The 14,311-nt window shown below is 35.3% G+C and overlaps 1 protein-coding gene across 1 annotated transcript; it reads left to right on the forward strand.

The window, feature by feature from the left end:
• Positions 1-8,150: 8,150 nt before the first annotated feature.
• On the forward strand, positions 8,151-13,205 carry LOC133333593 (uncharacterized). The gene is made up of 4 exons (XM_061541902.1): positions 8,151-8,325; positions 12,003-12,496; positions 12,573-12,939; positions 13,009-13,205. Exons 1-4 carry the CDS (start codon positions 8,151-8,153, stop codon positions 13,203-13,205), a joined length of 1,233 nt encoding a protein of 410 aa, XP_061397886.1.
• Positions 13,206-14,311: the final 1,106 nt, after the last annotated feature.

Raw genomic sequence — 14,311 nt, forward strand, 5'->3', positions numbered from 1 at the left:
TAGCTTAAGTTCCAAGCTAATATTTTAGTTTTGAATCCCAATGCCGTCCATCTCGCTAAATATTAAATTGGTAGGATGTTTTATATAGGACCTGGGCCTAAATGCGGGTCGATATAGTTCATTCTCAAACCTCACGTTCTAGTTTTTATGTCGATATCCTCCGATAGAAAAATGATTACAACATATGGCTAAATCGACTAAATCGTTGAAAAATTCCATACTATTTAGGGTAGGAACTAAAAATTTCGTCTACAGAATATCCCCATACTATGGTGGAATACAGCTATAAGGGGATAACCCCAACACACGGAACAAATCAGCTAGCTATTTTAATGTAAACAAGTGAAAAAGCGTTAAGTTCGGCCGGGCCGAACTTTGGATACCCTCCACCATAGATATACTGACAGGTACTTAAAATGAAAATATAGGGAAAATAAAAAAAATGAACATATTTCGACATTTCCACAAACCAGTTATGTAAAACACAATGTAAACTATAAAACAAATTTCAGAAATTTTTAATGGATTAATTTTTAATACACGGTTAAAATGGTTCTAGACCCCATGTTCCTTTGGACCAAATTTGTTTCAGAAAATTTTGATTTCATCCAAACTTTGGCCATCTTATAATTTCTTCCAAACTTAGTTCAAGTTTGATGATGGGGAATACGGGTCCACTCCTTCTGGTACCTCTCACGCAGGGGCTAGGTCTAACTACGGGTTATAGTTCATATATAGTTCATTAGCGAACCTTACGTTCTAGTTTTTTATCTCGATATCCTCCGCAGGTGATATGATTACAACAGAGTCTTAGAACCAAATCCAAAACGCGGAACAGATTGCATAACTATTTTAATATAAACAAGTGAAAAAGCGTTAAGTTCGGCCGGGCCGAACTTTGGATACCCTCCACCATAGATATACTGACAGGTACTTAAAATGAAAATATAGGGAAAATAAAAAAAATGAACATATTTCGACATTTCCACAAACCAGTTATGTAAAACACAATGTAAACTATAAAACAAATTTCAGAAATTTTTAATGGATTAATTTTTAATACACGGTTAAAATGGTTCTAGACCCCATGTTCCTTTGGACCAAATTAGTTTCAGAAAATTTTGATTTCATCCAAACTTTGGCCATCTTATAATTTCTTCCAAACTTAGTTCAAGTTTGATGATGGGGAATACGGGTCCACTCCTTCTGGTACCTCTCACGCAGGGGCTAGGTCTAACTACGGGTTATAGTTCATATATAGTTCATTAGCGAACCTTACGTTCTAGTTTTTTATCTCGATATCCTCCGCAGGTGATATGATTACAACAGAGTCTTAGAACCAAATCCAAAACGCGGAACAGATTGCATAACTATTTTAATATAAAAAAGGGGGTTATATGGGGACTACCCCAAAAAGGGGGTGCATATCAATAATTTTTTGTAGGGAAATTTGTTACCATATACGACTACAAAATACCAAATTTCGGGGAATTCGGTTGAAAAACGTGCTCAAGAACTTCAAAATAGCGAAAATTGGGGGTACCCTTATATGGGGGCTACCGGAAAAAGTGGACCTATATTTATAATTTTTAGTGGGGAAATTTGGTACCTAATAAGAACCCAATGTACCAAATTTCAGCGAATTTGGTTGAAAACCGCGCTCAAGAACCCTAAAATACCGAAAATTGGGGGGTACCCTTATATGGGGGCTACCCGAAAAATTGGACCTATATTTAAAATTTTTCGTGGAGATATTTGGCACCCAATAGGAACCAAATGTACCAAATTTCAGCGAAATCGGTTGAAAAACGCGCTCAAGAACCCCAAAATACCGCAAAATTGGGGGTACCCTTATATGGGGGCTACCAGAAAAAGTGGACCTATATTTATAATTTTGTGTGGAGATATTAAGTACCCAATAAGAACCCAAATTTTAGCGAATTCGGTTGAAAACCGCGCTCAAGAACCCCAAAATACCGAAAATTTGGGGGTACCCCTATATGGGAGCTATGCCTAAACGTGGACCGATGAAGCCCATCTTCGAACTTGACCTGCCTGCAGACAAAAGACGACTCTATGCAAAATTTTGGCGATCTATCTCCATTCGTTTAGACGCTAGAGTGATTACAACAGACAGACAGACGGACAGACGGACATGGCTATATCGTCATAGAATTTTACGCTGATCAAGAATATATATACTTTATAGGGTCGGAAATGATTATTTCGATGCGTTACAAACGGAAAAACAAAACTAATATACCCTCCATATGGTGGAGGGTATAAAAAGGGGGTTATATGGGGACTACCCCAAAAAGGGGGTGCATATCAATAATTTTTTGTAGGGAAATTTGTTACCATATACGACTACAAAATACCAAATTTCGGGGAATTCGGTTGAAAAACGTGCTCAAGAACCTCAAAATAGCGAAAATTGGGGGTACCCTTATATGGGGGCTACCGGAAAAAGTGGACCTATATTTATAATTTTTAGTGGGGAAATTTGGTACCTAATAAGAACCCAATGTACCAAATTTCAGCGAATTTGGTTGAAAACCGCGCTCAAGAACCCTAAAATACCGAAAATTGAGGGGTACCCTTATATGGGGGCTACCCGAAAAATTGGACCTATATTTAAAATTTTTCGTGGAGATATTTGGCACCCAATAGGAACCAAATGTACCAAATTTCAGCGAAATCGGTTGAAAAACGCGCTCAAGAACCCCAAAATACCGCAAAATTGGGGGTACCCTTATATGGGGGCTACCAGAAAAAGTGGACCTATATTTATAATTTTTTGTGGAGATATTAAGTACCCAATAAGAACCCAAATTTCAGCGAATTCGGTTGAAAACCGCGCTCAAGAACCCCAAAATACCGCAAAATTGGGGGTACCCTTATATGGGAGCTATGCCTAAACGTGGACCGATAAAGCCCATCTTCGAACTTGACCTGCCTGCAGACAAAAGACGACTCTATGCAAAATTTTGGCGATCTATCTCCATTCGTTTAGACGCTAGAGTGATTACAACAGACAGACAGACAGACAGACGGACATGGCTATATCGTCATAGAATTTTACGCTGATCAAGAATATATATACTTTATAGGGTCGGAAATGATTATTTCGATGTGTTACAAACGGAAAAACAAAACTAATATACCCTCCATACTATGGTGGAGGGTATAAAAAAGGTTGAGGAAAATTCCTCTGAGCATGTTACACTCTATTTTAGAATCGCCAGTAAACTATATTTCCATTTATAAAAATTGCAGTTTTTGTGCTGCATCAGTTATACAGTTTTTCCGGATATATAAATCCGTGCATATCTACAAATCCCCGTTGTAACCACAATTGGTGCATTTGTATTATTTATAATTTTAATACATGTCGTCATTTTTATCCAGCAAACAATTAAACCAATTCATAAAAAAATCTAAGAAACCAAACCAAACCACTCTCTATGTGGGTACATAATTTCTAAAGTGACCATTAAAAGAGACAAACATTAACCCTTTATTGCAATTTGTTTTTGTTTTTTTGCTGAAAAAATCATGGTGACAGAATTTACGCTCAAAATGAAGGAACAATTATTCAGGGGATCCCACCCATTCTCGAGTTTCAAACGGCTGGCAAACGAGATTACATTATGTTTAATACTTGTAACTTTGCATACATGCATTTGAAGACCTAAAAATTTAGTGGACAACATGTTATTGTCATGTTGTTGTTTTTTTGTAATTAAAAAATTCCTTCTTTTAGACGGTGGACATGATTACCGATCACTGGAACATCCGAGTCTCAAAACTCCAATGCATTAAGAAAGAGTACATATCTGGCGCTGGTATGAAATGAGATTATTGACTTCGATCGAGAAAACGGAAAATTACTTTTTGGAAAATCGACTAGCTAGAAAATAGGGAAGAACTTCACCGATTAGATTTATCCTAGTTCATACAATAGCTATGTAGTTTCAGAATAACGTTTTAAATATGGAACCGATTGGATTAATAGTTTTTGAGTTGTCGTGCCCGCCACTCGTAAAAACACGGTTTGGAGAGGTGTTTAAAAAGTGTTTAAAGTCTCTTGCCTTCGATTGATGATAAATCGACTATATCTTCAAAAGTTATTGAGATTTTCACTTGAAATTTTAATAAGGTATTTTTGAGAAGTTAAACAAACTTTTGTACAAAAAATAAAAAATTACATCACAAGAAAGTTTCTTGGTCCCAATTTATCCTGTGGGCAGAAAAAACATGGTGACACGGAATCGCACGAAATTAAATAAATGATCTACAAAGCCGTATAAACCAATTTAAATCAACCCATACACATGTCATTCTGAAATATACAGAAAATTTCATGTCCATCGGTAGACGTGGGGACTTTGGTGTACCATTGTATGAAATCAAGTGAAATTATTTGTGTGAGCTATATGTAAATTTGGACCGATTTGAAGAAAACTTGACATATAACATTCGGCTGAAGCAAGGCGTGCTATCCAAGATTTCATCGGAATCGAACAAATGTTGGGTATTCAGTTCACAATTTAATGAAATCACACGAAAATATATATCGGAGCTATATCTAAATTTGATCCGATTTCAAAAAAAAACTTCGCATACGTGTATCTGGACCTAACTCCGTACATAGCGCAAGATTTTGTCTCAAATATTGGAAGTTTTGTGCACCTTTTACTTAAAATCGGACGAAAGTATATATGGGAGTTATCTAAATCTGAACCGAAAACAGAAAAGAGCACAGACTTTAAACGGGACTTAATTCAGTATGCTATTCAAGTTATTTAATTTTTGGATCGGACAATTCTTGGGACTTTGGTGCACCAATTAACTAAAATCGGACGAAACTATATATGGAAGCTATGTCTAAATATGAACCGATTTCAACAAAACTTCACGGGCATCAAACTTAAGTGACTTAAGTGAGTACGCTGTGCAAAATTTTGTTTGGACAAATATTGGGTGCTTTGTGTACCATTTAGATAAAATCTGACGAAAATAGATATGGGAGATCTATCTAAATCTGAACCGATTTTCCAATTTCAATACGAATCGTCCTTAGGCCAAATACGTGAGTTGTGCTTAATTTCATCTAAATCGGAACATAAATGCGATCTGTACTTTTTCACAAAAATACATGGACAGAGTAACAGACATGCATAAATCGACTTAGAAAGTGATTCTATGCATATTCTCAGAAGTAACCATGTGTCTATCTCGTTCCCTTTTGCCTGTTACAAACATATGCACAAAGACATAATATCCTGTACCCCTATATCTCTGTACTAAAAATTATTAATATTGACCCAAATCGGTATTTTAGGAATTTTGGACACTTTTTCAACTGAATTGGCTGTAATTTGTTACTACCCAAAATGATCAGTATTGATCCCCGTTCTTGTATATCCCATAAAACTTAATCAAATTTTTCTCACCTATTTTTCGGTATATTCAACGTCCTATCATAACATTTCCTAGAAGCGCCATTAATTTTACATATTTTGAATGCTATCCTCATGTTGAGGGGTATAAATGTTCGGCCGGGCCGAACATCATAGGTTAACTTTTTATACCCTTCACCACACTGTGGTACAGGGTATTATGTCTTTGTGCATATGTTTGTAACAGGCAAAAGGAAACGAGATAGACAAATGGTTCCTTTTGAGAATATGCATAGAATCACTTTCTAAGTCAATTTATGCATGTCCGTCCGTCCGTCTGTCTGTCCATGTTAAATTGTAAACAAAGTACAGGTCGCATTTATGATCCGAATTGGATGAAATTTGGCATAGGTCACTTATTCGACCCTAGGACGAACCCTATTGAAATTGGGTTCAGATTTAGATATAGCTCCCATATATATATATATATATATATATATATATATCTAACCGATTTAATGTAAACGGTCCCTATATATCTTTCGATTTGCAAGAAATTTGGTACAGCCTATTCATTTAGGTCTAGAATGATGTATGCCAAGTTTCGAGAAAATCGGTCCAGATTTAGATATAGCTCCCATATATAGTTTCATCCGATTTCATGTAAATGTTGCACCAAAGTCGCTATATACCCTTCGATTTGCACGAAATTTGGCATAACGTACTGAATTGAGCCTAGAGTGATGTCTGCCAAGTTTCGAGAAAATCGGTCCAGAAATGGTGCGATTTGCACGAAATTTGGCATAACGTACTGAATTGAGTCTAGAATTATGTCTGCCAAGTTTCGTGAAAATAGGTCAAGATTTAGATAAAGCTCCCATATATAGTTTCGTCCGATTTCATGTAAATGGTGCACCAAAGTGCCTATATATCCTTCGATTTGCACGAAATTTGTTTTAACGTACTTAACTGAGCCTAGAATGATGTCTGCCTAGTTTCATGAAAATCGGTCCATATTTCTATATAGCTCCCATATATAGTTTCGTCCGATTTCATGTAAATGGTGCACCAAAGTCCCTATATATCTTTTGATTTGCACGAAATTTGGCATAACGTACTGAATTGAGCCTAAAATGATGTCTGCCAAGTTTCGTGAAAATCGGTCCAGATGTTGATATAGCTCCCATATATAGTTTCGTCCGATTTCACGTAAATGGTGCACCAAAGTCCCTATATATCTTTCGATTTGCACAAAATTTGGCATAACGTACTGAATTGAGCCTAGAGTGATGTCTGCCTTGTTTCGTGAAAATCGGTCCAGATTTAGATATAGCTCCCATTTATTATAGATTGATTTTAAGTAATTGACGCACCATGGAACCAATAGGAACAAAACGTTCTGAAATTATTAGTATAGCCTAACCTGAAAAGTTTGTTTGAATTCGCTTAATATTTGAATAGAGCTTCCATATAAATTTTCGCCCGATTTCAAGTAAATTGGGCATCAAACTCCTCATGTTAGTCAGATTGACATCAAATTTTGCACAACGTACAAAATTGAGCATAGAATTACGTAGTTGCGTTTTCTAGAAGTTCAGACATTGCCCAACGGATGACCTATTTATATTTGTTTGAAGTCGATTTACATACTTTATGGACAGATCTAGGTAGATTCACATTTAGATAAATATCACATATTTTATTTCATCCAATTTCATGTTAATAGTCCTATTTAATATACCCATAGTGGTGAAGGGTATCATATAGTCGGCCCGTCCGACTTTACTACTTTCCTTACTGGTTTTTGATAATTCTGACTTTCAACTGAAATGAAAACTCCAGCCCGATGTCGAATTCCACTTCCATACTTTTGTAACCACGAAATGGTTACGCCTTTTTCCACTGTCTAACATATCTCTCATACTTGGAGGCACGTCTGAAATGAACATCACTTCATTAGACATGCACTTGAATTCGTATTAGTATTAATCGCAATAAAAATGGCATATTCACTCTACGTAGACATATTCATAAATTATTTTGGAACCAAAACTTAATCTAATCGTTTTTGAAAACAATGGGCATGTCACAGATATAATGAAAAAATATATTTGTTCTTTACTTTCAGCCTTTGAAGCGGTGACGCAAGTATTGCCTCTTACACTTTGGGATCCCAGCAAAGATAGCCATATAGTAGCAAGTTCCGACGATCTACGTGAATTTAAAGATAAACTATTGAAAGCTATGTACGGCCAACAGAATTATTGTCAACAAATTCAGAAATTGCTGCCATGGATGGAGAATAAAGCGCTACTAGAAGTGTGACTGAGATTAGATAGCCGGCGAATACAAAAACAATTGTAGAGCGTGTTGGGGAGAAAACCAAGCAGAGAAAGAGAATGTAGATACACTATCAACAAATAAAGATCAACACAAGTTTTTTTTCACGAAGAGAGTGTTTGATTATTTTTGGCAATCAATGTTGATAAGTTTTTTTTTTCTTTTGATTTGTTGTTAGCATGAGCGAGCATGTTAAAAAATGATTATGATTTGAGTTTACATATGTTTGTCCTGATTTCTTTTACGAAGCAGAGCGGAGAAAATGTCGCCAGTGAATTGATAAAAAGATATGGGCACACGAATTCTGATTGTTTAACTATATAAACTAGTAGTTTTTTGTCCAGCGATTTTAGTTTGATTTGAATCGCGGCAATCACAAGAAATAGTTTTATTTTATTTTTTTTTACAATGACTTCTACCCCAGTTCCAGAATGGTTAACAGCTGATTTGTTTGTAAGCGTTGTGCAAAAGAATGTTGAAAATTTCGATAAAATCAATTCTATGAAAGCGGATACTCCCTTTGCCGCTGGAGAAAATTTCCTATCCACTTTGTGGGCCATAGAAATTGAAGCTGCCTTGAAGGGTAAGTTTGTGGTGTGGCGACGTATTAAAAGCGGATTCATTATAAATAATAAAAGTGAAAAGTGTGTGCCACAAAAGAAATATATATAAGTTGAAATGTTTTACGTTATAACAGCGAATGTGTGATCGAAACAATATGGAACAATTAAAATAAAATTTATCATTTACGGTTCAAAAAAGGTTCTAAAAATAAAAATTGTTAGACTTCAAAATACTACATCTTTCAGTACCTCAAATATATAGGGTTTACTATTTTTTTTAAATATGTGATCTATACCTACATATAAACCTATGTACATCAAACAGACCATACAAATATCAGTCGGCAATCTTTGGTGTATCATTTATAAGAAATTAGTTTTAAACTATTTGGATTCGATTTGCATAGATGTACATCTGTCCGTTTATTGTCCGGTGGTGGTCAAATACGGTGGTTAAGGCATGATAACGGGTTTATTTTTGGCTAAAAATTCCCGCACGAGCAGCGATATGTGATATGGTGCGTTATCATGGTCCAAAGTTCATTATTGATTTTTCCACACTTCTATATCGTTGTGGCGAGTTACTTCGAGCATACGCAAATTCATTTATTTACAGAACGTCCTTGTGGCAAGAATTAATGGTGGACGTTATTGTAGTCTTGTGTTCTGCTCATAGTCGACCGACCATACGCCACAGTCAACATTTCAAATGTTCTGCATATTATTTTTTACACAAAACATAATACAGATTCTTTGATCCATTTTTCGACTAGTAAAAAATCAAGAGCCATAACACGACAAATCTGTTTATCTGTCATAAGTAACTCACTCATTATTGTTTAAGATTTTGTACTACGTAAGTGCAGTTGAGCAGCGAGTAATCCATTCTGCAAACTACCTCCAAAAAGATTTAAACTTTGCACATCCTTATATTTTCACCAGTACTAGGTGAAGTACTAGTGAAGACCTAACGGTTCATTCATTCTGAAATGCTTTCAGAATTTCCGATCTTAGGTATTAAGCCGGTCGAATTTGTTTTTCTCAGTTGTTTTTATTCTTAACAAGTATTTTCCACCATGAATATTACATTCAAAATATCTAAAATTAATGGGACCAATGAAAACAATGATAATGATAGGACCTTGAACATACCGAAAAATACCTATACCTATTGATAAGTGGTAGTGAAATATGACATGAGAATACCAAATTTCAGCCAATACGGTTGAAAAAAGTATCCAAAATCAATCAATTCTGAATATTGGGTTCTACCCTGAATCTTGGGTCAATATTAATAATTTTTACTCACTAGAAAAATATAGTTCCATATTTGGACGTTGGATGTTGGGAATTTTGAAGTTACTAGCCGGATTTGTCAATCGAAGTATCTTTAATATGGAATTTATTAACAAATTGCGATGAAATTTGGAGCGACTCATTTAATTGGCTAGGATTTCATATAGGTCCCATATAAAAACCGATAGACTCGCAATAGATAATTTTACTATACTATTTATTAACAAACATCCGATTTTAAATTTTTAAAATTTTCCACGATTTTACAAATGTTCGGTAGGCAACAAGTAACATAAATTGAATTAAAAATTTTAAGCGACTATTTTCAGTTTCTGCAAAATTAATTACCCTCAACATGGTTGGGGTATAAAATGTTTCTTCTTAAATATTCATCAGATTTGATGAAACCACTGCTAGACATTCGCGAGTAATTATTAAAACATGCATTAATTTAGTTTAATTGATGAAAGCCTATTTGGTTAATTAACATGTCAAGTGAAATCTGAATAATTTGTTGAGGAAAGCTGTTAAATAATTTGCCGACATTCAGTATATAGATCTATAGGACCTTATTTAACATGCTTCGGAATGTCCAAATATGCACCGTTTTGTTGTAAGGTTTGTTGCCATTTTAAAAGTAACTTCATAATGCCTCTCTCATAGACGTCCTGCTCTCTATTTGCAAAAAACTCTAGTACATATAAGAAAGAAATCTCCGGCTTTTTTTGAGTTTCTTATATCCGATATCTACTGTAGTCGATTTTCACAATCCTCCCTAGATACCAATTTGTTTTATCATTAAAGCAATTTTACAATGCAAGAAAAACAAATGATAATCGCTTGTTGCCAAGTCCGGACTGTATGGCGGATGCACTAAAACTTCCCAACAAAGCTCCCGACGTTTCTGAAGAGTCACTGTAGATGTGTGTGGCCTAGCGTTGTCCTGCCGGAACACGACACCTCTCCTGTTGGCCAATTCTTGTCGTTTCAGGTCAATTGCTATTTCAAATGGTCCAGTTATTGACAGTAGAGACTCATAATAAATAATCCCCGTATGTGGTCCATTTCTCATCTCCAGGCACCTTCCGTTAAAAAATGGGTCTATCTCATTCGCAGATGGAAATTCGCCCCATTCTATTTTTTCTGTTAATTGGTGTGGCACCCAAACATCGAGCTTCTTTTTGAATCCAGCCTTGTGTGAATGGTTTAAAACAGTTGCCGGTCAACTCCGACCATTTCTCCGAATTTATCGACATTTTCAACGACCGGCCTAATGGATTTCTTTTTTCTCAACTTAATATATGTCACTTCTGTAAGTCGTCAATTTATTTGTCGGCTCTTGTAAAATGCCAGAAAAAATAAACATTTTATGATCACATATACACAATATGAACATTACAGCTATAGTTGACCATATTTCAAATGTGTGTCAAGAAAAAACATATGGATATGTCAAGTTCAGGGTCACCTTGGCACAGTGTGTATAAATAAGGAAATAGTTGACAATCTCTCAAAAATGAGTGAATATTTTTATTCACATTTTTAATCTTTCTCTTAAAACAAAAGCTCTTATAAATGAGTTTTTGTTTAATTAATTTCCTCTTCCATCCGAAAAAAAAAGTTGAAAGTCAAACAGAAAATAACACAAAATTATAATTCGTGAGAGCAATTTGTTGTGAGGTTTTGATTAGGGGTTTCATTAAAAAAAAATGAAATGCAAATTAAAACGGAAACAAAATACTAACACTTATAATGTTATTATCTTCAAGAAACAGGCAATTTTGAAATTAACTTGTAATTGATTAATATTAAATAATGACGTACACATTTCTATTGATAAACCGATGACGACAATATATTATTGGAATTACGTAAATACAAATTGCGTGAAAAAAAACTTCTTGACATTTTAAGACTCAAATTTTTGTCCGATAGGAATGAAATTTTGCTCAGGATTGCTTATTGTGCCTACAATGCAGTTTAATAAGCACACTATATTTTTTGTTCGATTTCGGATTCAAAACTGGATTCAACTGGATTCGGATTCAAACTTGGTTTGAAAATTTCAACCAAAAATTCGAGTAAACGCTCTTCTTCGAGATGCCACCTTATGGTGTAGTGTGTACAAATTTGTCATTCTGTTTCCTAGGATATTTGGTATTGAAAGTGGAATATATTGGGCCACGTCTTGCTATAGTCTCACATAACGGTTGCAACAAATATTCGATTATTGGCTATAATTTAGCTCTGTATCATAACGACCGTTAACTAGTCTTCACATTGCTATAGGATGGTGCTATATATCACATAGTGATCTGAGCGGATTATTTAGCCCAAAATTAGATTTAGATTTCTCCTTTATTTCACGACATTAATTTATCTTCATTTATTTTTCTTTCAGATGGCTCCACAAAGGTGTGCAAATATATGCTTAAAGTACCACCATCATCACAACAGGCCCAGGCTCTGAATGCCATGATGAGTTCATTTAAACGTGAAAAAATTTGTTACTATGAACTCTTCCCCGCATTCGACGAAATGTACCGTAAGGCTGGTAAAGAGATAAAAATCGCTCCCAATGCCTATTCATTTGATAAAGATTTGGGTTTCGATATTGTCCTTATGGAGGATGTACGTCAGGATGGTTTCAAAAATATGAATCGTCTTGAAGGTCTTGATATGGATCATACCAAACAGGCTCTGAATGTCATTGCCCAATTTCATGCTGCCTCAGCAACCTATATTGTAAAGAACAATGGTCTGCCCGAGTTGATGATGAAGCCAATGCTTAATGAGCAAATGGTACAAATGTTGGCCAAAGGCCAGGAGCCACAAGAGAAAGTGGTAGAGGAAAATTTGCCTCTGTACAAAGCTGAGCAATTAAAAGAGAAACTTGTAAGTTATAGAGGATCTAACATGTTATATATATATATATATATGTGTTATTGTATTAAAATTTGTGTTCTTTCAGATAAGTTATCGCCCAAAGTACTTGAAGGAAATCGTTGACTCAGAAAAACGTAGCATGGATGATTTCAATGTCCTCAGTCATGGTGATTGTTGGTCCAACAACATTATGTTTCAACACGACGAACACAATAATATCGTCAAGACATTGTTGGTTGATTTTCAAGCTGGTCGTTTTACATCTCCAGCCTTGGATCTGCAATATTTCCTGTTGGGTTCCACTTGCTTGGAAAACAAAATCAAATATTACGATTACTTTATTAGTTACTATCATAAGCAGTTGGTGGAAAATCTTAAGATTTTGGGTTATCCCAAAAAGTTGCCAACTTTAAGAGATGTCCATTTGTGGATGATTGATTTTGCTTTTATGGGTAGGTTTTGGAAGAAATTTAAAGAAAAAACTTTATTCTACTAATTTGAAAACTGTCCTTGATTTTCAGGTTACACTGTGATTTTAAAGAGCCTTCCCGTTGTTCTTTTGGATCCCAGTACCACCAAAGATATTAACATGGACAACATGATGGGCGATAAAAAGGATGGCGGGGCAATGCAAAAGGCCATGTACACCGGTGAACGTTACTGCAAACAAATGCAACAACTTTTGCCATGGTTAGCAAATAAGGGATATTTTGATTAAGTAAATTATTTTAGTTATTTAAAGTTCATATACTTGTATATATGTACAATAACAAAAAGGACTGAATCCATGAATTTAGTTAATAAAGAAAATTTATAGTAATTAATAAAAAATCAGTAAGGAAAGTAGTAAAGCCGGACTGGGCCGACTATATGATAACCTTCAGCCCTGTGGTTATATTTTACATGCGTATACTAACAGACATCGCCATTTCGAAGGAGCACTGACATGCAATTGAACGAACATATATATGTAATCTTTATCTATAAGTAAACCGACGGCCAGATTTAGAGTCGTTTGCGCACAATGGGGCAAATTTATGTAAATCGATTAAAAGTAAATTTCAAAATTTAATCTCATCCAGACACGCAATTTCTAAATCTAAAACGATTTTCACGAAACTAACGCGTGTCAAGATTCGTGAAAATCGTTATAGTAATTTCAGTACGTTGTGTAAAATTTTGCGGCAATCGGCCTATCTTATGGTCTTTGGTGCACCATTTACTAAAAATCGGACCAAGCTATATATGGGAGCTATATGTAAATCTGAACCGATTTTTCCCAATTTCAATAGGGTTCGTCCTTAAGCCAAATAAATGAGCTGTGTCAAATTTCATCTAATTCGGATCATAAATGCGACCTGTACTTTGTTTACAATTTAACATGTACAGACGGACAGATGGACGGACATGCATAAATAGACTCAGAAAGTGATTCAATGCATATTCTCAATTCTCATTTCCTTTTGCTGTAACAAACATATGCACAAATACATAATATCCTGAGTGTAATTTAAGAAACTCTAGATCTTGAAACCGGAATAAATTAATTGGAAGTAACATCTGTTCGATGTCATTTCCATAGATAGATACCAAGCAACGGCTCTGATTGGCTTTAACATGGCGAAGTCCAGGCTTATCTTGGTCTTCTTTCGTGGTACAGAACAGGCACAGTTTTCGCTTTGGCGGATATACTCATGAAGTACAAAGCCCATATTATTGCTTTACAGGAGATGCGATGTAAAGGGGCAGGCGTAAGTAATACAGACGATTACGCACTGTACTATAGCTGTCAAGCATCTCGATATACACAGGCCACCTGGATTT

Source organism: Musca vetustissima, unplaced genomic scaffold (assembly GCF_032173495.1).
Source record: "Musca vetustissima isolate MV318-11 ecotype Yass unplaced genomic scaffold, APGP_CSIRO_Mvet_v1 utg71418, whole genome shotgun sequence".
Lineage (NCBI taxonomy): Eukaryota > Metazoa > Arthropoda > Insecta > Diptera > Muscidae > Musca > Musca vetustissima.

Excerpts from the sequence above, each read along its gene's own strand:
- LOC133333593 (XM_061541902.1), top strand. The coding sequence starts at position 8,151 with ATGACTTCTACCCCAGTTCCAGAATGGTTAACAGCTGATTTGTTTGTA. Across the intron at positions 8,326-12,002 it reads AATTGAAGCTGCCTTGAAGG|ATGGCTCCACAAAGGTGTGC; the intron begins GTAAGTTTGTGG and ends TTTTTCTTTCAG. Across the intron at positions 12,940-13,008 it reads GATTGATTTTGCTTTTATGG|GTTACACTGTGATTTTAAAG; the intron begins GTAGGTTTTGGA and ends CTTGATTTTCAG.